The sequence below is a fragment of the Gymnoscopelus microlampas genome, assembly GCF_963454915.1.
Source record: "Gymnoscopelus microlampas genome assembly, chromosome: 21".
Lineage (NCBI taxonomy): Eukaryota > Metazoa > Chordata > Actinopteri > Myctophiformes > Myctophidae > Gymnoscopelus > Gymnoscopelus microlampas.
The window spans coordinates 8,601,131-8,627,008 of NC_139958.1; the positions used below are offsets into that span (position 1 = coordinate 8,601,131).

A 25,878-nucleotide genomic window follows, 5' to 3' on the forward strand; every position below is an offset into this window, starting at 1 on the left:
GGTGTGGAGAAATAACCCTTTCTATAGCCCCCACAAGCTCTGAGGCTGAACATTTTGCCATGTTTATGATTCATCGTTGGCATTTTTGTTGCTCTGTCACTGAATTCTTCAGAGCCACAAAGTAAACGACATTTATTTTTGTTAAGTTTGCAAACCTGTAAACTGGCCTCAGGTCTTCCTGATCGCCACAGAATCTAGGTCAGACAGGAGTGAAAGAAAATGTAAAAGAGATGCCTTGAGATTGTGTTTGAATAAGCATTATAGGTTGGTATTAAAAGACTACAACTTAAGCCCTAAAACAAATAATTTCGTTTTTTTTTCTCTGCCAAAAAAATAGCACTAAACCTTTTTCCAAAATAGTGAAAATATGTGTATGCTTATCTGATAGTGATACTAGTTGTTATTGTTATGATTATTATTATTATTTCATGGATGTTGATCCCTGATAATGGTTCCCTAGTGCTTGTGATCTACATGTTTATGGTCATTTGGGTCCATTTGGTGCCTAATATAAGCTACGTGCTTAACTGAGCTATCCAGTTTAACTGAGCTTAACTGAGCTATCCAGTTTAGTAGACCTTGTATTGCGAATTTGTACTTCCATGTACTGTTATGTACTGTCATGTACTGTTCTCATGTCTTACTAAATAAAGTACATCAATCAATCAATCAATTTACAAATATTTAATTAAATAAAAAAATAGACGATCTACAAGCTCACAAGGCACATCATCACGTCACGTTGTGAGCTTGTAGATCTGCTATTTTTGCTATCTTTGGAAGAAAAATAAAAAGGTTTGAAAGGTTTTGCCATATATTGACATTCCCAAGATGTGGACCTCGACCCCAGGGTTAAAGTGAACCCACTCTTAACTCCTTGTGAACCGATTGTTCCCCACAGAGACAATGGCTTCGACTACCTGGAGTTCCGCCTGTGGATCGGCATCTGGTCGGGCGTCTTCTGTCTGCTGCTGGTGGCCACGGACGCCAGCTTCCTGGTGCAGTACTTCACCCGCTTCACCGAGGAGGGCTTCTCGGCCCTCATCAGCTTCATCTTCATCTACGACGCCTTCAAGAAGATGCTGAAGCTGGCCCACCACAACCCCATCAACACGGCCTACGATCCCAACCTGGTCACGCTGTACGACTGCCACTGCATGCCTCCTATAGACGGTAGGCTATGTTTATGTACTGTATTTATATACTGCCTACGATCCCACCAACCTGGTCACGTAGTATGACTGCCACTGCATGCCTCCTATAGACCTTTTTCAAACTTTTTCATGTCAAGGCCCCCCAAATTGACATGTATTAGGCCGCGAACCCCCATTTGAAAAGATATGCCAGGGACCCCCGATAAGAGAAGATTTTTTACGGCTCTAGCAGTGATTCTCAACCATTTTAATTTCAAGGACCCCCAGTTTGACATGCATTAGGGCTACGGACCCCCATTTAATGGCATTTCTATCACTTGGACCCCAATGTCTATTGTAAAATCTATGTTAATTTAACTCTGAGAGTGTACAAATGGAACCAAATGGACCCTAACGGGTCCATTTCGTTCCATTTGTACACTCTCAGAGTTACAGACCCATAAGGGTCCATTTGGTTCCTAACTACCATTTAGCTGGGGACCCCCTGGAACTCCCTCAAGGACCCCTGGGGGTCCCCGGACCCCACTTTGAGAACCAATGCTATAGACGGTAGGCTGTGTTTATATATATATATATACTTTTTAGTTCTTTTTAAAACATTTTAAATAGTTGAAAACAGCCGATGTGGTACTTTTGTGCGACACTCTTAAATGATGAAGTAAGTCGGGCATCAATTTATAGCAGGGGTTCCCAAACGGAACTTGAGAGCCAATAGATCAATTTGGTGTGTCCCCGGGACCCAAACTAAAAAAAAAAACATTTTTTATGTTTTAATTTCTGAAAATCTTTAGAAATATGTTTAGATTTTTTTGTTGTTCTAGGAATAAAAAAGGGATATTATTCACAACCCATAAAAAAAAGTTTCCCCCCCAATGTCAAATGGCCAACTCTGTCACCATTTTGCACTTTCACTGGAGATAACCGATACTGTACACTCATTTATTGGCTTGTACAGTAGATACCACTGTTTACTTTCTCAACCGCCATATAAGCCTCTGTTTAATGAGTGAGTTGGCAGGAGCGGGATGTTGCAATAGATAAAGCCAGAGTGATACTGCAGGTATGAATATTGTGCATATTAAAAAAAAATAATGATGATTTCGAAATATTGTTTTTTTTTCACAATCAGGTAATTCTACTGACATGTACAGTGATGCCTCCTCCTGGATCAGCAATAGTACCGATCTGGTGAGTAATGTCCTGTAATTCTTTGTGATAACATGATTAGTCATACTGTACAAACCACATTACCCAATCATATTTCTCTTTGGGGAGGATTTTTTTTTTCTTATCTCGCAAACAATAAATTGTGTAGCAGCCAACTTTCCCCTCTGCTGTTTGGTATTTGGAAGAGTTATGCTTAACACATTGACCGCCAGCCCCGTAGCCTACGGGCCGATAAATCCAACCGTAAAGGGCCGATCCCGTAGCCTACGGGCTATGCGCCAACTGGTGCTTTTTCCTTTTTTTCGAAAAAAAAACTTTTTTCGATACGGCACATTTCATTGTAACGCCACCGGAAACGGAATTATTCGGGATCCGGTTTTGCCGATCCCGTTCTAATGACGAAACTGAAACTCCATTTTCTCCTTGTAGTTTTTTCTTCTTATCTCGCAAACAATAAATTGTGTAGCAGCCAACTTTCACCTCTGCTGTTTGGTATTTGGAAGAGTTGTGCTTAACCACAAGCACCCTAGCATCCCTATTCTAGAGCCAAAGTTTTGCTCACATGTCGCAACACGACACTTTGTGAGCTTGTAGATCGGCTGTAGGAAAAAAAAGGGTGGACCTAGACCCCTTGAGTCAATAAAGTATATGGGTTTAAAGAGATAGTTAACCCCCAAAATGATTTTTTTTTAAATCGATTAGTCACCCCATGGAGAATTCATGATGTATTTATTTTTTTGTCGCATTCCTAAGCCAAAAACGAAAAAAGGAATTGAAGTCTCCATGGGGTGACTCATTTATAGGGAAAAAGGTCATTTTGGGGGTGAACTATCCCTTTAAGTGGTTAATTTATTGATTATACCTGTAATTTTTATGTTACGCTAGTTCAGGGGTCTTCAACAGGGGGTCCGGGACCCCTAGGGTGTCCTCAGAGTTGCTACAGGGGATCCGCCAAAGCCCACTTGAACCCTAGCATCCCTATTCTAAGGACAACTTATAGCCGAAAATAGCCGATCTACAAGCTCACAACGCCTCGCAGGGCGAGGCGTTGTGAGCTTGTAGATCTGCTATTTTCGGCAAAGAGGGAAAAACGAGCAGACCAAGTACAGAGTGAAAGTTCACTAAGTATTGATGGTTTAAGTCGTTAAATGTCTGAAAATACACATTAATATGAATCCAAAATACACATTAATATGAATCCAACATCTATGAAAAGCTTTAATCTGCAACACAATTTTATGTAATATATAGTGGGGGTCCCTGCTTCATCTCTCTCTCAGTTAGGGGGTCCTTGGCCTGAAAAGGTTGAAGATCCCTGCGCTAGTTCCATGCTCGTTTCGCATTCTGAAAACACCGTCTATTTTTGGCGTTCGACACCACCGGTGTGAAAATAAGTTCAAATCGGTCTTAACGTGAACTTGCTCTGTGCTAATCTTTACAGCCCATTAACGCCACCTGGGAATCCCTAGACAAGACGCAGTGTGCGGCGTACGGAGGAGTGCTGGTGGGAGAGACGTGCGGCTTTGTGCCGGACATCACGCTCATGTCCTTCATCCTCTTCTTCGGCACCTACACCTGCTCCATGTGTCTGAAGAAGTTCAAGTTCAGCCGATTCTTTCCCACCACAGTACGTGACGTCTTGCACACAGTCCCTATCAAGCATGCCTGTTGCCTGTTTCTGCACAGTTCTTTTTTTTTAACCCATTGAGACCTGAAGCCGATTCTACATGTCTCCTAAATCTCAACTGTTTTCTGAAAAATTTTGTTTCTATATCAGTGGTGCTCAATCTTTTTCATGTCAAGGACCCCCAAAATGATATGTATTTGGCCGCGGACCCCCATCAAAATATTTTGTTCCAGGGACCCCCAAGAAGCAAAGATTTGAGTTCAAAATGTTCGCTTTAAAAATATATATATTCAACGATTTGCACACATTTTCACGATTTTTCAAAAAATAGCAGATCTACAAGCTCGTAGCGCGGCACTCGGTGCCGCGCTATGAGCTTGTATATCTGTTATTTTTGAATAGCCCAAAGTGTAAAATAATGCTTTTTTAGCTCAAATCTAAAAATGACACAGTTCCAGGTCTTAATGGGTTAATTACAAGTTTTAGAAGAATTGGTGCCGAAGGTTTGCCACCGTACATTTTAGTCCTTTTGGTCAAATCGGCGGCCGTTCTTACATTTAGATAGCATGTCGTTTAGACAGACGCTAGGTTCATTGTTTACCTGGTATCCCAGTTTCTCTGAAGCACTAATTTGTTTTCTCTGCACTCTGATTTATTATGTGACTATTTACCTTGTTGTTTATTGACTAGAGCAGGGGTCTTCAACAGGGGGTCCGGGAACCCTAGAGGGTCCTCAGAGTTACTACAGGGGGTCTGCCAAATCTTTGTGATATGATTTTTTTTTTTTTTTTTACAATAAACACTTGAACCCTATAGCATTCCTATTCTGAGGAGAACTTAAGCCAAAAATGGCAGATCTACAAGCTCTTGTAGATCTGCTATTTTTAGCAAAGAAGTTTGGTGTAGAGGGGGAAAAAAATGTTTAAAAAAAAGTTTAATCTGAAACATAATTTTATACAATATAGACCCCTGGACTTGCTTTTACTCTTGCTTATTCTGATCTCGTACTTGTAAGTCGCTCTGGATGAGAGCGTCTGCTAAATGTCTAAATTGTAAACCTAATGCTAATTCCTGCCCTAACCTCCAGGTAAGGAAGCTGATCAGTGACTTTGCAATCATCTTGACCATTTTCCTGTTCTGTGGTGTGGATGCCCTGGTGGGAGTGGATACTCCCAAGCTCATTGTGCCAAGTGAATTCAAGGTACTGTACAGTATATGCATGACACATTTAAGGTCATTACATATGGGTGGGGGGGGTGTCATTCATTCGCACGAAAAAATATATATAAATATATACAGTATATATATTTTTCGGAACGTCTTTTTTTACCAGAGTACAACCACACAGAATGCAGAAGAATTAGGTTGATTTTTCTCCCTGAATGCCCCATTCATACAGGTTGATCTACTGTATGAACTATATCAGTGGTTCTCAAAGTGGGATCCGAGGACCCCCAGGGGTCCTTGATGGGGTTCCAGGGGGAGGGGGTCCTCAAAATATTTATACAGTTAGCCCTACTTTTTTGGGGGGGGCTTTTTTGAAAATAGCCAAGCACACTTTGTGAGTTTATAGAACTTTTGAAGAAGATTTTGAGAAATCTTTAACAATTATGGAAGATGTTGGGAGTAATTTAGAAATTCAGCACAAATCTTGTGGGGGTCCCTGACACTAAATCTTTTCAGATGTGGATCCAGGACCAAATACATTATGAATTTTGTTGTCCTTGAAATGGAAATGTTTGAGAACCACCAATTTGGGAAACCCATTCGGTAAAAAAAAAAGAGAATATAATCTGTCTTTAGAGATTAGAAAACCACCGATTAGAAAACCACCGATCTGAATAGTTTCGATGCAGAAATACTCACCACCTCACCAGCGATTTCCGTGTTGTCTATTCGTCACGGTCCCAAGCGTGTAAAGACCTTGACTTCCAAAGTGAGGGACATTAATCACACACCAACTATAAAACTAACCAGATTTCCACATGGATGTCGGAGTTGGTGTTCTGACAAGAACTTCTTTTTTAGTAGCATTACAATAGTTGGCCAGGTGCGGTTTTCTTCTCCATTGCCAAGACAATGTTCCATTTTACTTCTAGAACACCGAGCCCCTATAATCCTTCTGTAAAATCCCTGTGTAATGTCTTCCTTGTAGCTAAGCCAGTAAGTGATAGATATCACCTGAATCCCAGACACAGTCATTCTTTGAGATTACTTTAGCTAGACATACCTTAGCTGGCCTTAAAGCCCACACTTGACGTAGGGGAAAGGGAATGATAGGGTAGAGGAGAGAGAGAGGGTACATGCATCAAATAACAGCTTGATTATAGGTGAAGTGTGAGAACAGAGGGAGCCTTATGGGCTGCAAGTACAGACTCGGCTTTGTTTGGCTACACAGGCTAATGCACTGCATTCTGTCACGTAATAATAATAATGCAGCAGGACCTTGCATCAGTTCAGTGCTAAAGACATATTGAAAGCATCATTAAAAAGAAAAGAAACAATCTGAAGTTAAATACGGTTCCTGTCCTTTGTGAGGCAGGGGGCCATTCAAGATAGACTTATTGTATTCCCAAAGGGAATTTTGGTTTGGATGCAGCACAATACAACAATGCACACAAACAATAATAAACCAACCACAGCATGTCTGATAGCCTGTCATTAAGGCTGTGTCCTCATTGTAGATTAATCGGGCAGTTTGATCTATTTTAATCAAGACTCTGTTGACACCCCCCCATCTACATGTCTTGTAGCATCTGATATACAGTAACTGCATTCTGACAGTCTATAACTTTCACGTCCAGTAGCCATGAAAATGAAATCAGAGTGTTCAGTTCTCAAGCTCAAAAAGGTTGTTCTTTGTGTTGTGACGACTTGTGCACAAAATTTGCAGTTCAATCTATAAATTCAAGAAAATGTTTAAAGATAATATAGTAGATAAATATAAAACTTTATCATAATCTATTACTATTATGTGAAACTTCAACATTTTTGTTTTTGTCTTTTGTATCAATGTTTTGCCATGGTTTCTGTTTTATGTATATTATAAGGGGAAAAAGGGTAGGCATTATAAGCTACAGTATGGCTTCAACCTACACCTTTTCGGTGCAGCTGTTGTTTTTGTGCCGTTTGTTGTGACTAACTCTGTACATGTTCATTTCTATGTTCGTATGCAGCAAACACAATTTTACAGGGTTGTTGATTAAATCAGCAAATTGATTAGTTGATCAATTCCTGACAACCCTAGTATATCACAGTTATGATGATATTATGGCCAGAGACTGTCATATCACTCCATGTCATATGACATGAAAACTCTGCATGGCTTTCTTCGACAATGTTATTGACTTTCTGTTTCGTGTTGTTTTGCAGCCCACCAGCCCAAAGAGGGGCTGGTTTGTGAAGCCTTTTGGAGGCAACCCGTGGTGGGTGTACCTGGCAGCGGCCCTCCCTGCTCTGCTGGTCACCATTCTGATCTTCATGGACCAACAGATCACTGCTGTCATTGTCAACAGGAAGGAGCACAAACTCAAGGTCGGTCCTCAACCTCTCAGTAGAACGCTGTGGGCTCTCAAACATTCTGTCAAGGACCCCTAAATTAGGGGTGCTCGGGGTGGCAAGGTGGTAAAGTGCCTGCCCACCACCGCGGAGGTTGTGGGTTCGAATCCACCACTGTGCGTCCGGCTTTGTCAAGTGTCTATATACGAACACAATTGCTTCTACTGCAGTGGTTCTCAAAGTGGGGTCCGGGGACCACCAGGGGTACTTGAGGGGGTTCCAGGGGGTCCCCAGCTAAATGATGGACAGGAACCAAATGGACCCTTATGGGTCTGTAACTCTGAGAGTGTACAAATGGAACCAAATGGACCCTTACGGGTCCATTTGGTTCCATTTGTACACTCTCAGAGTTTGATTTTACAATATAATTTGGGGTCCCAGAGATATAAATGCCATTAATGGGGGTCCGTAGCCTAATGCATGTTAAACTGGGGGTCCTTGAAATTAAAATGGTTGAGAATCACTGCTGTAGCCGTAAAAATCTTCTCTTATGGGGGTCCCTGAGGAATATCTTTTCAAATGGGGGTCCGCGGGCTAATAAGTGATGTGAATTTGGGGGTCCTTGACATGAAAAAGTTTGAGAACCACTGTTCTACTGTACTTGTGGCCCAAATAGTACAATACCTCTCTTCATTATTCTTCTACCCCCCCCTCTACCATCTCTTGTGTCCTGGCAGAAGGGAGCAGGGTATCACCTGGATCTCTTCTGGGTCGCCGTCCTGCTGATCATCTGTTCGTTTCTGGGCCTGCCCTGGTACGTGGCCGCCACGGTCATCTCCATCGCCCACATCGACTCTCTGAAAATGGAGACGAAGACCTCGGCCCCGGGGGAGCAGCCCAAGTTCCTGGGTGTCAGGTGAGAGGAGGGTCCGACCGACCGCCCGCCCGCTGACTGACTGACTGGATGAATGAACACTGTGACTGCAATTTGTTTAACCGGAACACCGGCGTGAGCCGTTCTTTTTCTCCCAGCGTTTTTAACCCATTAAGACATGAGGCGGATTCTACAAATGCCTTCTAAATCAATACAACTTTTTAGTGATCTAGACCAGTGGTTCTCAAACTTTTTCATGTCAAGGACCCCCAAATTGACACCTTTTAGCCTGCGGACCCCCATTTCAAAAGATATGCCAGGGACCCCCATAAGAGAAGATTTTGTACGGCTCTAGCAGTGATTCTCAACCATTTCAATTTCAAGGACCCCCAGTTTGACATGCATTAGGGCTACAGACCCCCATTTAATGGCATTTCTATCACTTGGACCGCAATTCATATTGTAAAATCAATGTCAATTTAACTCTGAGAGTGTAACGGGTCCATTTGGTTCCATGTGTACACTCTCAGAGTTACAAACCCATAAGGGTCCATTTGGTTCCTACCCATCATTTAGCTGGGGACCAGTGGCGTCGTTAGGGGTGGGCTTCGGTGGCTATAGCCACCAATGTTTTGTCCAAAGCCACCAATAAAAATAAAAAAATTAAAAGTTTTTTTTTTTTTTTTGAATTATATATCTATCACCCTAACCTAACCCTACCCCTAACCCTAAAACCGAAATAAAGTAACAAAAAACGGGGGAAAAAGCACCCTAATCCGCGAAATCCGCGAAAAAAATCGCGCGCGTGCATGCATGTGCCCGTTGCCTGCGGGGCTAAGCCCCCGACCTAGTAGAGACCTAGCGACGCGTCTGCTGGGGACCCCCTGGAACCCCCTCAAGTACCCCTGGGGGTCCCCGGACCCCACTTTGAGAACCAATGATCTAGACCCCCAGAAGAGATTTAAAAAAAATCGAAACTATTGTATTCAAAACGTTTTCAACCGTCTTCATATAATCGGCCCTCACTAATGCTCAATTATAAGATGCCACTAATTCTGTCTAGTCACTCATTGCCTCTCATTGGCTTCTGTTTCTGACAGTTCAGAAACCTACCTTCCAATGACATCATCCATGGTGATTCCAATCTAATAGAAACTACACCCTTTCTCTTCCTGGAACGTTGGCATGCTGAAATAGAAGCCATTGTTCTGGCATTAATAAAGAAAATGCATTTAAAAAAAATGTGAAATCTTGTTTGAAATGACCAGATGTCACCCGTAGGTAGTTTTCTGAACTGTCCACTGCCCTCCTCTGAGACACAGACTGTGTAGACAGAAATGGTACCTTCTTATAATGAGCATGAGGAGAAGACCAATCATGAGTTGTTGAAATTGGTTGAAGTGGTGCTTTTACACTGAGGATTTTACAGTGTAGATTGGGGTCCCAGAGATCAATTTGTTTTATCAAATGGGGGGGTATGTGGCCTCAAATTGAGACCCCTGAAATTGTAAAAGGTTGAGAGAATCACAGCGCTAGTGCATGATTTGATTTGGAATATGTTGCTTTTTTCACTCATGCAGGGAACAGAGAGTCACTGGAGTGATTGTGTTTATCCTTACCGGACTCTCCGTCTTCATGGCTCCCATCCTCAAGGTAATTGTTCAAAAACATGTTTTTAATTCCTCCGTGGAAATGTGGATTAACGTCCTTCTCTTTTAGAAACAGCCCCCTTTTTTCTCTTCCCAAATTCAAAATAATTTAGCTGGGTTTTATTCATCCAATTAGCGAGTGCTATGGTTGAGGTAATGCAATGTGAAATAAAGCATGTTCATCAGGGCTTAAAGCTCAGATTGCAGCTTAAAGAGACTTCTCCAGTTTCCATTCCCTTGTTAAGGTGCCTATCAAACATGTTAGGTCACACATCATCAGCTGTTGGAACTCGTACGCCTCCCTGTGGTCAGTTGTTGGAACTGCTACTCCTTCTTGTCTGGTCTTGTGCTCATACAGCAGAAATTATTACGCAAAGAATCAAAATGATTAAAAAGGCCTTTAAAATGTTTGAATCGGCCAGCCCAAATGCGTGCCCAAATGCGTTATGGGTATTTAAGTGATATTGCACTAATTGTATGTCTTGTATATGGTGACCCTAATTTACAACGCAGTGTTTGTGTTTGTGTTCAGTTCATCCCCATGCCTGTGCTCTACGGCGTGTTCCTCTACATGGGTGTGGCATCGCTCAATGGTGTTCAGGTACAGTCAACCTCATCTGTCAAACTCCCACTCCTCCTCTCCCAGTACTGTCTGTCTGCCAGATCGGCATGACTGACCAAAATCACTTTGTACTTTATGCTACCGTTTCTTTAAGAACGATAAATCAATTAATCGCCTGTGATCATTAAAGTCAAAAGAGTATCGCACATAAATAGCTCTCTTCAGATGGTCGACAATAAATCAAAATGACTGCATTCATCATCATCCAGGCCTATAATAAGAGCATTGCATCCGTCCATCAGCTGTTTTTTTTTCATGCATAAACAAAGCCTCTACTAAACCATATAAAAACAAGCTTTGGCAGCAGTGAAGAATGTAATTTATTCTGCTATGCCCTTGAATTAGTTTTTGTACATCATTTCAATTAGGCTAGTAGAACAGGAAAATAATTGCACCAATATTAGGCATACCCTAAAATGTTAGTTAGTTACTTCAGTTGGCCTTTGGATGTCAAAATGATGTTTTTGATATTTTATTATTTATAGTTATTTAGACCCACAGGAAGGATTAACCCCTTAAACCCTCTAGTCTTAGTGAACAACAGTACTCAGGCCGCTTTGTTCTACACCAAAAAAATGCAGATCTACAAATTGAAAACGCATCACGTTGCACAGCATTTTGCATTTTGTAGATCTGCTGTTTCTGTCGAATGCCCCCCCCCTCAGAGTAGGCATGCTGGGGGGTACAAGTGGTTCATGGTTTATTATTGTGACCCATCCATATAGTTCATGGACCGTCTGCAGCTGCTGTTGATGCCGGCCAAACACCAGCCAGACCTGATCTACCTGCGTCACGTCCCCCAGAGACGCATCCACCTCTTCACCTTCATCCAGGCTCTCTGTTTAGCCCTGCTCTGGGTCCTCAAGTCTACTGTCGCAGCCATCATCTTCCCTGTCATGGTGAGTAGGGCTGTCACGATTAATTGTCACCCAAATAATTGCGATTAACGATTTAATTGTGAACATTGAAACACATGAAACCTTTTAGGCTTCGTAATCAAACATTTCACAGGGCAGATATGACAAATAACTGAAATATACAAAGACATTATTGACATATTTAATAATTGTATACTATATGTATACTATGTATACTATAAGTAAAAAATAGTAGAAATAGCTGATCTACAAGCTTACAACGCGTCACAAAGTCACAAAGTGACGCATTGTAAGCTTGTAGATCAGCTATTTCAGCTTTTTTATATATGAAAATGTGTGAAAAGTTTTCAACATGGAAACGATTATGACGATTATTCAAACTCCACTACTGTACGTCTCAGAGGCAAATATTGTACTTTTTACTCCACTACAATTATTTGAAAACTTTAGTTACTGGTTACTTTGTAGATTTGAATTATTATTTCAAAACATTAGCCGCTTCAGCCCTATTTAAACTTTGGCTATTTGAAAATAGCCGATCTACAAGCTCACAGCGCGTTGGTTGCAACACATTGTGAGCTTGTAGATCTGCTATTTTCAAAAGATTTTAATGCATTTTATGCATATGATACCTTGTGAAACGGGACATTCTGCATGATGAGTACTTTTACTTTTTGTACTTTAAGTATATTTTGATGCATGTACTTTTGTACTACACCCCTTTTTGTATTTTGTACTACACCCAAAGTGCATTTTATTACCAGACTTTTACTTGTAACAGTGTTTCTACATTGCAGTATTGATACTTTTACTTAACACATCGGGTGCCAAACACGGTCTGAACCGTGTGTTTACATAGTGGCGGTTCCGCCGCTTCGGTGCTGAACACGGTCTGAACCGTGAGTTTAGTCTTTTTGTTTTTTTCGTTTTTCTCCGCGCGGGCGGGGCTAGAGCAGCTCTGGGAGCACCCATTGTAATCCTGCGAAGGAAGTGCCAGATCGCTCACCGGAAACACATTTTTTTCCCCCATCCGCTTCCTGTCTATTTCCTACTTTGAAACGCCTATATCTCCGAATCTGTTTCCTGTGGGGAAAACCGGTCATGCGCGATCCCCCCCCCCGTTGTAACTCGCCAGGGTAATGTTATGGTTCCAGGCTGTAGCCAGGCTCATGGGACAACATGAATCGATGCCTTTTTTTTGCGTGGATTTGCTTGTAACGCACGTGGGAGCTTTAAACAGCAAAGCGCAGTCAATGGGGAGAATGCTGGCACCCACGGTAAGTTGTTATGAAAAAATGCTGGCACCCGATGTGTTAAGTAAAACATTTGAGTACCTTTTCCACCACTGTTTATGTCCAGATCTTGGCTCTGGTGGTGGTGCGTAAGGCCATGGACTGGTTGTTCTCCCAACACGACCTGAGCTACTTGGACGACGTCATCCCAGAGAAGGACAAGAAGAAGAAGGAGGACGAGAAGAAGAAGAAACACAAACACAAGAAGGGAAGCATTGACAGCGAAATGGAATTTGTGAGTAAACCATTTAGTTGTTAATGTAGATAATATCCACGCTGTCGGGCAGAAACCTTGTATTTCCATATTGATCATATGTATATTATTATGTAAAGGTGTTCAGTTCAGGCCTTTTCTGTTAGGTTGTATTCTTATGGTCCTTACACACTGGGGTGTTATTTGTTCTGTTTAGTTTTTCGTGCGACTGCACTACTTGTTGGTCTCATGACTACAGCCACACAGAATGTGGATATATTAAATGTGTCAATGAAGCAACATATTTTTTAGGTTAATTAAAGGCTAATTTAAAGGTAGGGTAAGTGATATGTTTTGGTATCTTTTTGTTAAAAAGGTTAAAGTACTATATTCTGATAGTAATCATTGCTACAGAGCGTTTGTTTGATCACAGGGGTCTCTCCAACTCTTTAGTAAACAAGATATAATACATTTGCAGGTAGGTGATGAAGTTTAAGCCAATCAGGAGAGCGCACTGAAAATGCATTTTCTGTTTAATAAAGAGCTGGAGAGACATGGGAGACTCCTTTTAATGAACAAACACTTTATAGCAATGAGTACTATCAGAATATTGAGCTATTTAACACTTATTTTAACCAAAATAAATCACTTACCCAAGCTTCTGCACAGCGACTAAAGGCATCAGGCATCAGCCTGTATGAATGAGGCATCATAGTTTTGATATGAAATATTTCTGTATGGGTTATAGTCACTCTCCCCGGTGTGCAAAAGCCATTGAAATGTTTATATCATCTCCCTCCTCCCCACAGCCTGAGTATCCCTACCATGACAATGTCCCCAGTATAAAAATCTCTATGGATATGATGGAACAAGAGCCCATGTTGGGGGATAAATCCTTGGATAGTGAGTACTAGCCAGGGGCCTTCTGAGGCTGCATGGGTGTGTCTGTGTGGGGATGTACACTATCTATGTTTATGAAGACGTTTTTTTGTTCAATATCAGGATAATCTTTTCTGTCTCCTCTTATGCCTGATTTGTTTATACTTTGTTTTGCGGGCCGGTGTCACACCCTGGGAAAAAAAAGCTGATGTGCAAATCTCCCAGTGCATTGTGATACCGGCGTTCAACAACATATAAATCAAGCAGTACATTTGTCCAGCCAGTGCATGAACAAAATGTAATCACCTTTTAAACTTGTAAAAAGACAATATGCTTTTAACCTGCTTTGTTCTACCCGTTTCAACTGACATGTTTGCTATCAGATTTTAATAGGCTTATTTAGTTTTCATCTTTTTTTGCAGCTAACTAATCCTGAAATATGAATAATGTTTGTGTGAAATCATTCACTTAACGGTTACTCTGATCATTAATATTTTCGCATGGCCCTTTCAAGAAGTGTTTGCTTGGTGAAAACGGTGAATTTTCAACTGAAAAATGGTGGTGGGTCTCGTTGCACTTTTCAGTTAAAAAATGTGTGATTTCGTGAAGCAAAGTGCTACTATGATGAAGCATGAATTTGCCTTGAAGCTGCAATCAGTAACTTATTTTAATGAATACATTTTTATTTTAACCAATCTGTATGGTCTCCCTACTCTTCCATTGAGACACTTACGGATGGTAGATCCTGGTGTCAGGCAGGACACTTACTGGTTGAAAACTAGTACTGCCAGAAGCTCATTCTAAGGGCCATATCTCCCCTTAACAAGGGGGGGGGGGGTGGGGGGAGAAAAAAAAGGGATCGCTTGTTGCAGGGAGCAGTCAAAATGTGGTCTCTCCTGTGGGAGACCCGGGTTCAAATCCCAGGTAGGACATAAAACTTGCAGATTGCAGCTTTAACTCTCACATAGGACTAGCCCCGTCTGTGACTTCCCCCTCCACTGTACCATGCGGGACGAGGTAGCTTTGTGTTAAGATCTGGCTGAGTTCAAGGCTGGCACACATGTCCAATTCGTACCTTTTTTCTGAACATGGTATCAAAAATACAAAGGAAGTGCTAGGGAAAGAGGGTAAGAATTGGACGTTTTCGCCAGACTCTTAACTCAGCCAGATCTCAACGCGTTGGGATCTCATCCCCTAGCTACAGCAGAGGGGGAGGTCACAGATGGGGCTTACATACTGTAGGACAGGGGTCTTCAACAGGGGGGTCCGGGACCCCAAGGGGGTCCTCAGAGCTACTGCAGGGGTGCTGCCACATTTTTGTGTGATTAACTTTCTTTCCCCCAAAAAATGTTAACGTCTGAAAATACACATTTAATTTGAATTAGCAAAGATGATGTGTAATCAAACAAACAAACAAACAAATAAAGAACATTCATTTACACACCACTTTGACGGTACTGTCAAACTAATCTATGAAGCCATCAAAGGTGCAACATCACTTTCGAGATGACCCATAGTCACTTAACCACTTGAACCCCATTATCCATATTCTGGAGGGAACATTACTACTGTTACATTAGCCCAAAATAGCTGATCTACAAGCTCACAACGCCTCCCAACACGAAGGGTTGTGAGCTTGTAGATGGACCGTTTTTTCCCCATCAACACCAAATATATTTGTCAAAAATAGCCCAAGTACAGAGCCAAATCAAGCTAGTCTCAAATCTCTCAACGGTAAACAGACATTAATGAGACAATCAGTTCAGTTTTGAAAGCCTCTTATCAATATGCATGGAAGGCTTGCAAAACAAAAACTAAAAGTTTAATATTCAACACTGGTTCACACAATCTATGTGGTGGGGGTCCTGCTTAGTCTCTCTCTCTCTAGCCTAAGGGGTCCTTGGCCTGAAAAATGTTGGAAGACCCCTGCTGTAGGACATTTCATGATGTTTAAGAGCCATTGTATATATTATTTGTGTGTTTTCCTTCCCCAGGAGATGAGTCGCAGACTCTCCTTAACCCCCGCTCCGCTTGCTGAGCACCATCATCAGAATACTACTGTGGCAGGGTGAGTTGAACAACTACGGCTGCAACTATTGATTAGTTTCTTAGGGATTATTATATTGATGACTTTTTCTGGATAATATTTTTTTTTAACCCATTAAGACCTGGAACTGTGTCATTTTTAGATTTGAGCTAAAAAGCATTATTTTACACTTTGGGCTATTCAAAAATAGCAGATATACAAGCTCATAGCGCGGCACCGAGTGCCGCGCTACGAGCTTGTAGATCTGCTATTTTTGAAAAATCGTGAAAATGTGTGCAAATCTTTGAAAAATCGTGAAAATGTGTGCAAATCTTTGAATACATATATTTTTAAAGCGAACATTTTTAACTCAAATCGTTGCTTCTGGGGGTCCCTGGAACAAAATATTTTGATGGGGGTCCGCGGCCAAATACATATAATTTTGGGGGTCCTTGACATGAAAAAGATTGAGCACCACTGATATAGAAACATACGTTTTTCAGAAAACTGTTGAGATTTAGGAGACATGTAGAATCGGCTTCAGGTCTCAATGGGTTAAATATACATCATTGAATCAAAGTGAAAATAATTCTAATAACATTTTTGTAATCGACTTATTAGTCGCCAATAATCTGATTAAGTACTTGATTTCTATTTTATATGTAGTCACAGTTACAACTTTGTCACACAAAAATATCTACAAGCTCACAACGCATTGCGACAACTTGTGAGCTTGTAGATGGGCTATTTTAGCAATTATTTACACTAGATTATTTTATTTAAATATATATTATTATTTGTTTTTAGATAGTACACAGTAGTGTAATAATAGTGCATAGTACATGCACTATTATTAGTATGCAACCACTTAAGGCACATGACATTCACATTCATAATAATACTCATAACGCCTTTCTTGTTGTCTTTGTTCTAGTCTACAAAGCGATCCACATATAAAAGAAGTGCCTCAGATTAAAATAGACATGGAACCGGAAGACAACGGTGTTTTCTGGAAGCCTCCTCCTGGACCTGAAACCGCTTTGTAAAGCACGCTTAAAATCATGTGTTAATTAACAATCGAGTGTTAATTTAACTCCCCAGAGTGTACAAATGTAACCAAATGGACCCATTTGGTTACAGTTGTACACCCTGGAGAGTTACAAATGGATGAATACTAAGGGTTTTGGTGTGTACCATCCCAACACTATGTACATTACTACTAATCCTAATTATATATTTGTATTGTTCAGAAAGAGTATTTTAATGTTGCACACAAGTGGGGGATTTGAATTTTGCCTGCTGATTTTTTTTTATCTTTATTTTATTATTTTATTGAAAGATATTGGTGGCATTTATTTGCGAGAGAGCAAAACGTACGAGCACAGGAGTTGTTTGATACTGCAGTTTTTATTCTATTTAATTTACTTGACATGTTGGTGGCGAACAAAATTATTTCAAAGTCGGTTATGCAGTCCTCATTGAACATTAATGTTTTGTTAATGTGCATGAGAATAAGTTATTATACACTGTACATGTGCATCCGGCTAAACCTGCTCATTCATACCACACTTTAAAAGAAAAGTGAAAATGGACTAATGGTATAATTGTCCCAACAAGAACAAACACCTGTGTTACTCATCAAATACATCAAGTGTTATTCCCATTTTATCGCCGTACCTCTGTTATATTGTAAGTCTAAGCAAAATGTTCGTATTTTTTTAAACCTTAAAGGGTAAGACCACTTTGGTAGAGGTTTGGGTTGTGTAGTTATCTTGCCATGATGAACTCCAAAGGTCCAAAAATAATTGCTCCATTGATTAGAAATAATTCAAAATATGCTCCTCAAAGTCACTCTTTTAGCACTGAAACAAACACAAACAAAGCTGATTCTGACAATATAGAACATCACAATTTTTTTTAAATAAAAATGTCAACTTCCTTTTGATTTGACTATTTGAAGATCCTAATAAAAATGGCAAAATCAACAGGAAGTTCCTCTCTTTTTTTTTTTTTACGGTACTGGGTTTTGTAATGTTTTATATTGCCTGAATCAACTTTATTCTTTGTTTGTTTATGTGCTAAAAGAGTGGCCTTGAGAGTCAATGAGGAGCATATTTTGAATTATCAATTTCTAATCAATGGAGCAATTATTTTTTATTTCTTGTCCAACTTTGGAGTTACATCATGGCAAGGCAACTACACAACCCAAACCTCTACCAAAGTGTTCTTGCCCTTTAAAGGGAAATTTTGCCAATTTTGAACCGAAATCCCACCTTGTCTTCTGTGTTTCTCATGTGAAATGCAGACCTGTATACCATCAGATTAAACGCATAATTTCTTGTAATCGATGACATGAAACGGTGCATCCGAATGCATTTCATGGGAGAAATACACAGAAATCATGGGGTCCCCCCCCACCCCCACACACACTATTCACTATTTATAAAATCTCCCCACACAGAACAATGGGATTTAGGTTCAAATTCGGCTAAATGTCCCTTGAATTCTCATCTATTTGACTCTCCAGAAGGTGTATTTTTGATACTACTGTAGGTTCTGTATCTGTCCAGCTACAGTACAGTATGTTTCCCTGTTTTGGGGAAATAGACATGTAATATACTTATTATGTAGCTCTACCTCTTATTATTTATGTAGGTGCCAGGCAATACACATTGAACACATTTATTTTTGATCAAATATTGATTTATTTTCTGAAGAGACAGAAAGATATCTCTAAAATCTGTCACTTTCTAAATTATGTTGTGCTCTGTAAAACATTTGTTCATCTTTTTCTTTTTTGTCATTTTACAATGATGTATACACCACTTGCCGGTTTTAGTGGATAATTCCATCAAATTCTATTGACTTTTTAGGCAGATTTGTCTTTGAAAGGAGTCATTTTCCTAATTCACTTTTTTAATTTAAGTTTGAGTTATTTGCTCTCCAGATCAAGAACAATGCAATCTCATACTAGATTGCATTGCCTGAGATAACCGAAAGGACATTTTATTCTTAATTTATACATGGGTCACATGCCGAAATCCACAAGGTCACAGCGCTATTTGTCATCCAAAGGAGTGTATAGGGTGTAAGTGGCTAAGAAAATGCTTTCTTTCATCAATTTTAGGCAAAAGAAAATGTATATCAGTTGATAACTTTTTGCTGAGAAAACACTACGGTCGATTTTGGTGGAATTATTCTTTTGAGATGTGATCAAACTGAAATGCCATTAATGATCGAATGTTGCAGTCATCAAAGAGCAAATATAGCCTATAACAAATGTCTTCAGTTACTTTGTATTTACAGTTTTTAAATGCAAATCAACAATAATCACTGTGATAAAAATGCATGTTGAACTCTGACTTGCATTCCTAACTGTTTTATAGCGCACATCCTGAGGGTTTGAACTTGTTGGCTTGAGGGTGATTTATACTTGGTTGCGCGCCGCTCTCGCTCACCAAAAACATCTGATATACAAGCTCGCAATGAGCCACAGCTTCTATTTTAGGTGTTTGGCATGGTGCGCTATCAAGTACATACTCTAAATCAGGCACCAGCTCATTTCCTCTTTCAAACATACCATTGTGCTAATACTATATTTTATAATGTCTTTGTCTTATGAGTCTTATGGTGATTGCTAAATCTGGCAGGAAAACTATTTACTTTTTCTATTCGAAGCAGCTTGGTTGATCATGATTTTCCTGTTGATTGGAATGTATAACTATCTGATTCCAGGTCACTTTAGGGAACTTTGTATTGAATACATGACTTATAATTATTGCTATTATGATTCCTGTCAATCATTTGAAGTTCCAACATATCCTAGCTGAAGAAATTGACACAATTAATGCTGTTTTGTTTCATTTGTACAAATTTATCCAGATTTGTGTTAATTATTTTACAATCACAGTATATGGTGATGATGTGAAATAAAGCAAAAAAAGGCTTCAAACCAATAATTCCACACGCAATAGTCTTCCAGTGACCTGTGTTATCTGTACATCTTGACTTCCTGACTTATAATTTTCATGTGTGATTCCATAATTACTGGAACATTTTTGTTGTCCTAATTATGAAACCATTTTATACAGGTATCTTCTATACTAAGTTTTAGTTTTTTAATTAGACCAATAAAATTATTGGAATATGTATTAAATACTTGAGAGAATTTTTCTTAACTATGAATGAATACAGAGCTTTAAAAAGTATGAGTTAACCTAAATAGTATAAAGATACCAAGGAGTTATGCTATCGTAGGCTGACAGGAAATGGGGGAGAGATGTGGGGTGACACGCAGCAAAGGTCGTCGGGATTGGGGGTTGAACCCGCAACATGTTGTCAGGCTGGATTACCAGCCCAGGTGGCCAGACGGTTACGCCAACCGTCCGGACCTCACCGGGTTCTTAAACCATTGAGCAAAGACCATAAGATATTTATGTCTTTAAATTCCCCAAATATCTGTGGGTGTCTCTGTCCCAGGGATAACTCAGGCACCGTCTGACCGATTGACTTCAAACTTGCCGTATGTAACGCAAATGACCCCGGGATGTGTGCCGTGCCGAGTAGGAATTCGGTCAGACTGGTCGTTGCCGAGAACCGAAAAACCACAAATCTCTGTATGTGTCTACCCCCGGGTCTGTGGAGGACACGCCGAATATGTGTGTGTGTGTGTGTGGGGGGGGTGTAGGCATCTGCTTCCCTGATTGGCCACCCCATCGGCTTCATGAATTGGCTGAACTTTGTGTCACATTTGTGCTGTTTTGCCAATATTAGTGGTAGCGTGCACAACAAACTCTGCCGGTCTGTCTCTCTCCCGCGTACGTCATCAACACAATGTCAGCAGTTGATTGATTGTTGTTATATCTAACGTTATACCCTAGCACTGTGGTAACGGGTATCGCACAGGGTACTCTTAACAATGGTATGGTTTCAGCAAGTAGGCTACTCTGACAACAGGTAGCCTACAATGGCTGTTGCATGCATTCAACTTGCATCGTTCCCGACTTGGGTGGCGCCTTTGATACATTTTGTCATCGATATGTGTTTATAATGTGTTTATAGCCACGTGTCACGTGAAGCTTGACCAATCACTTTGTTGACGTACGCACCTGACCAATCAGAACGTTGACGCACACGGACAAAGTCAGGTTTAGAGCAGGATCCGCTCTATACCTAAAGGTATAGAGCGGCTAGCACCGCTAAAAACTAACATACGGTATAAGTGTATCTAAAGTGGAAATTTAAAGACCTTTTTAATGCAAAAAAGAGACTATTACTATGTCAAAGGTAATCAACCAACTATACTCTAAAACAATGTCCAACATTGGCCAAATTGTGAAATATTACCTGAGAAAGGTAAATTGGGAAATTAGCTAATCTACAACACCTCACAGTGCGAGGTGTTGTGAGGCGTTGTGTTAAATTAAACTAAGTAATGCCTCAACTTCTACAATTACAACTAAGTGCTCTTCAGGGTGGGGTGGGGTTCAGTTCCCAGTTCAGTTCTCTTTTGGGGGGTCGCGGCCTGACAAGGTTGAGAACCACTGTCCTACCTGATCACCTGATCTAAATTCAGGGCCGCCAACATCTCAGAAAATCTTGAAATAAAGCCCAGTCCACAACAGTGATTCGCAACGCAATGAGTTGCAACTTGCAAGCAGTTGCAGCGGTCTGAATTGACCCGTTGCAGGTCAGCACAGTTTTGTGATTCTGTGTGTGGCTGCAAGTTGCAACGTGTTGCATTTGCGAATCAGTGGTGTGGACATGTGCTTCCTGTCACTCTCCATGCGCGTGAGGTGCATGTGTGTCTTTTTTTTTTGCCTGAACCTCTAGACTTGTGGGCAGGTACGAGTGTGCCAATCGAACACTGTGTCAAGGTGTTTTCTCATAGAATACAAAATCTTTAAGGCTGTTCGGTTCAGTCCAAAATACATCGAAAACGCTCATATCCTTTTAGTCATCATGGCTTATGACAAGTAAGCAAGCAAGTAAAACGTAAAGCTCTTGGCATAGCGAGAAATGATGGACATAAGTGCCGAATGACGCATCATCTTTCTCTAGATTCCGAACTCTCCGTTGCATTTCATTGCCCTCCACCCTTGCCCAGAGAGTAGATGGCTTTGTTCTCCAGGATCTCCGTCTTGTTCTGAGGCTGGAGCAGAGTGTTGGTCACCATGGCCTTGGCCACGGCCTGGATGGGGACGGACATGAATGTTGGACTTATGACAGAGAAGACACCCAAGAGCTTCCTCGCCATCCACTCAGCAGGCCGACTCTCCTGTCTGTCCACCAGCAGCAGCGCGGGCCTGTAGATGGAATATCTGTCAAAACCCAACGCCCAAACATCTGCCTCCACTTGTCCCTTCACTCTGAAATAGAGGAAGCCACTGTTCTTGTCGGCGCCCTTGGAAGTCTCCAGGTGGAACTGCGAGCAGCCTCCGGCCTTGGCGAACTCCGCTGACTTGAGAACGTAGTCGTGATCGACGCGGACGAATCCCTCCCTCCCTGCTTTATACCTGGTCGTTCCCAGGCAGCAGTAGCCGACATCGTGGCCCTGGAACGCGGCAGCGTAATCGTCCAGCTTTTCAAAGTCGACCACCTCCTGCACCACCAGGTCTGCATAAGCTTTGTCCTCGAAGGTGAGCTGCCTCCTCCCAATGAGAGTTATTCTGGAGAAGAGGTTTCTCTCCACAAGCTCCTGAAGCAGCACCTTCCCCGTCTCCCCTGAAGCTCCGAGGATGAAACAGCTTCTGTCCTGTTGCCGGAAGTTCTCCTCCAGGGACACCATGTCCTCGGCCATGATGCTGCTTGTGGTGAACATGACATCTGATGTTCTCAAGCTTCTGAGTTCAAACATCACTCTTGTTGTACTATATAAAGCATTAAGTTCAACTTGCACGTCTGTCTGTCTGTGACGGGCGTGCAGATATGCCCATATATGGATATTCATGACACAATAATCCCAGCAACGACAGGTATAGTCGGTGTCCGATAGTGTGGTGGCTTCACCAGTTAGAGAAGGGGTTCCCAAACTTATCAGCTCCAAGACCCAAAAGACACATTTGCTGTTTACCTGGGATCCAAACTACATTATGAATGAGCGATGCCTTGTGAGCTTGTTTTTTTTTTTTGAAAATGTCTTGAAGATCTTTTGAAATAATAATAAAGAATTGTAGGAAACGTGAAAAGGGGATATTTACTCATGACTCATAAGAATGGATCAGCAACCCCAAAATGGGTTCTGACCCAGTATTTGGGAGCCACTGAGTAGGAGAACACATGTGCCTATACTGTATGTTTGTCTTGTTTTATTGCTCACTATCCGAGGGGCTAACCTGTATACATTTCACTGCATTTGATAAAATACTACTTTTTTTTGTGACGAATAAAGGTTGATTGATTGATTGATGTTCCAATGGTGTTGAAATCTTGCAGTGTGAACTCAAGACTGTGTACGTTTTCATGGGTTTGCAGCTGCTGGTGTTCGTTGTGTGGTTGGAGTTGAGTTGATCTGAGAGGACGGTTGGATTAGAATGTGGGATGTTTGTGTCATCCCCCCGGGCCTCAAACAGAGTGGGCACCGCCGGGGCCTCATCGTTGAAGGGGTCGGCTTTATATTCCTTCCTCAGCCAATCTGAACGTGTCATCTTGAGTAATATAGTGTCAAACTCCTGGAGTTGCGGCTGGAATCCCAGTTTGGGGCCAGCACAAGGCTGGGCCACCTTCACTGCTGCCAGTGTGTCCTACCAGCCCAGTCCTGTCACTATGACTATGTCATAAAGCCACCACCAGGCGTCACACCAGTGTTAATGTAGTTCTAGTCGACTAAAAATGTGTGTGTGTGTCTCTTTAAGGACCCAGGTCAGCTGATCATCCTTGCGACCAATGAGAAGATAACAGCGTACTAGACAGGGCCGAAAATGGAAAATTCCCCCTGGAAAACAATGTGGTAGGCATTTTTGAGTAAAAGTACTAAGTGAGTTGTTTCTATATGATTTTTAGGCGCTGAATCCATTTCTGCCGGATGCCAAGCTGTAAAAGTCTCGGTTTAGGCATAATTATCGAGAAATTTGCATAATGAGCAACTTAATTGCCAAAAACTGGGAAAAGGCTATAATTTAGCGTTTAATTAACTTATAAAGGTAATCTAAGAGTTTAAGTCCATGTTTATGATGTCCAGAAATCCATCTATTACCATGGTGCAATCATGCTACCTTTCCTTATTAGCATAAATTATGCAAGAATTTGGTAAGGCATTACAATTTTTTTTCTCTTTTAGTCCTAAAAGTTTAGCTCTCAAATCTAAGTCTATGTTTTAATGTCCACTTACTTAATGGCCTTACTAGACTCTAATAGGCTCTATTAGGCTGTACTAGGCTCTTGTCAGCCCTGTTGCCCCTTTGCACTTGAGATTAACCGCTGTGTCCACGGACAATAGTTTTACATGGGTTTGTGTCCACCGGCAATAGTTTTACATGAAAATGTTTAGGCTATAGTATAGTACTGCCCTGTACAACCTAACAGAGCCCAGCACAGCCCACCAGAGCCCACCAGAGCCCAGCAGTCCGGCACATTCCAGCACACAAAGTCCAGCCCACTGGGAGAATAGCCTAGGGCATGGGGGTAGTTAAATGACTGTAATAGGCTATACAGGGCTGGGTCCAGCTGGAATAGGCTAGACTAGAATGTTCTAGGTCTTACTAGACTCTAATAGGCTCTATTAGGCTGTACTAGGCTCTTGTCAGCCCTGTAGCCCCTTTGCACTTGAGATTAACCACTGTGTCCACGGGCAATAGTTTTACATGGGTTTGTGTCCACCGGCAATAGTTTTACATGAAAATGTTTAGGCTATAGTATAGTACTGCCCCGTACAACCTAACAGAGCCCAGCACAGCCCACCAGAGCTAAGCAGTCCGGCACATTCCAGCACACAAAGTCCAGCCCACTGGGAGAATAGCTTAGGGTATGGGCGTAGTTAAATGACTGTAATAGGCTATACAGTGCTGGGTCCAGCTGGAATAGGCTAGACTAGAATGTTCTAGGCCTTACTAGACTCTAATAGCCTAGAAATGTTCATGTAAAACTATTGCCGGTGGACACAAACCCATGTAAAACTATTGCCCGTGGACACAGTGGTTAATCTCAAGTGCAAAAGGGCTAAAGGGCTGACAAGAGCCTAGTACAATCTAATAGAGCCTAACTACCCCCATACCCTAGGCTATTCTCCCAGTGGGCTGGACTTTGTGTGCTGGAATGTGCCGGACTGCTGGGCTCTGGTGGGCTATAATGGGCTCTGGTTGGCTGTGCTGGGCTCTGTTAGGTTGTGCGAGGCAGTACTATACTATAGCCTAGACATTTTCATGTAAAACTATTGCCGGTGGACACAAACCCTTGTAAAACTATTGCCCGTGCGTGGACACAGTGGTTAATCTCAAGTGCAAAGGGGCTACAGGGCTGACAAGAGCCTAGTACAGCCTAATAGAGTCTAGTAAGACCTAGAACATTCTAGTCTAGCCTATTCCAGCTGGACCCAGCCCTGTATAGCCTATTACAGTCATTTAACTACCCCCATACCCTAGGCTATTCTCCCAGTGGGCTGGACTTTGTGTGCTGGAATGTGCCGGAATGCTGGGCTCTGGTGGGCTATAATGGGCTATAATGGGCTCTGGTGGGCAGTGCTGGGCTCTGTTAGGTTGTACGGGGCAGTACTATACTATAGCCTAGAAATGTTCATGTAAAACTATTGCCGGTGGACACAAACCCATATAAAACTATTGCCTGTGGACACAGTGGTTAATCTCAAGTGCAAAGGGGCTAAAGGGCTGACAAGAGCCTAGTACAGCCTAATAGAGCCTATTAGAGTCTAGTAAGACCTAGAACATTCTAGTCTAGCCTATTCCAGCTGGACCCAGCCCTGTATAGCCTATTACAGTCATTTAACTACCCCCATACCCTAGGCTATTCTCCCAGTGGGCTGGACTTTGTGTGCTGGAATGTGCCGGACTGCTGGGCTCTGGTGG

General features: G+C 41.6%; 2 protein-coding genes across 3 annotated transcripts in view; one reads left to right on the forward strand and one right to left on the reverse strand.

The window, feature by feature from the left end:
* LOC311038116 (electrogenic sodium bicarbonate cotransporter 1-like) overlaps nucleotides 1-19,835 on the forward strand; it is a 73,470-nt gene extending 53,635 nt beyond the window's left edge. Inside the window, exons 14-26 of one of the 2 annotated variants that reach the window (XM_084047461.1) lie at nucleotides 902-1,173; nucleotides 2,284-2,342; nucleotides 3,763-3,948; nucleotides 5,036-5,149; nucleotides 7,321-7,482; nucleotides 8,184-8,362; nucleotides 9,901-9,973; nucleotides 10,502-10,570; nucleotides 11,317-11,490; nucleotides 12,829-12,996; nucleotides 13,764-13,857; nucleotides 15,828-15,901; nucleotides 16,794-19,835. In XM_084047461.1, coding sequence (XP_083903587.1) covers nucleotides 902-1,173; nucleotides 2,284-2,342; nucleotides 3,763-3,948; nucleotides 5,036-5,149; nucleotides 7,321-7,482; nucleotides 8,184-8,362; nucleotides 9,901-9,973; nucleotides 10,502-10,570; nucleotides 11,317-11,490; nucleotides 12,829-12,996; nucleotides 13,764-13,857; nucleotides 15,828-15,871 — 1,594 coding nt within the window. In that variant the 3' untranslated portion in view covers nucleotides 15,872-15,901; nucleotides 16,794-19,835. The remainder of the gene's footprint in view (nucleotides 1-901; nucleotides 1,174-2,283; nucleotides 2,343-3,762; nucleotides 3,949-5,035; nucleotides 5,150-7,320; nucleotides 7,483-8,183; nucleotides 8,363-9,900; nucleotides 9,974-10,501; nucleotides 10,571-11,316; nucleotides 11,491-12,828; nucleotides 12,997-13,763; nucleotides 13,858-15,827; nucleotides 15,902-16,793) is intronic. The other variant, XM_084047460.1, reaches the window with a different exon arrangement.
* Nucleotides 19,836-21,941: 2,106 nt separating this feature from the next.
* Nucleotides 21,942-22,658, reverse strand: LOC311037787 (oxidoreductase HTATIP2-like; the record flags this gene model as incomplete). The annotated part of the gene is made up of 1 exon (XM_084047077.1): nucleotides 21,942-22,658. The coding sequence occupies one exon, from the start codon at nucleotides 22,656-22,658 to the stop codon at nucleotides 21,942-21,944; it is 717 nt and encodes a 238-aa protein (XP_083903203.1).
* Between the last annotated feature and the right edge of the window lie 3,220 nt (nucleotides 22,659-25,878).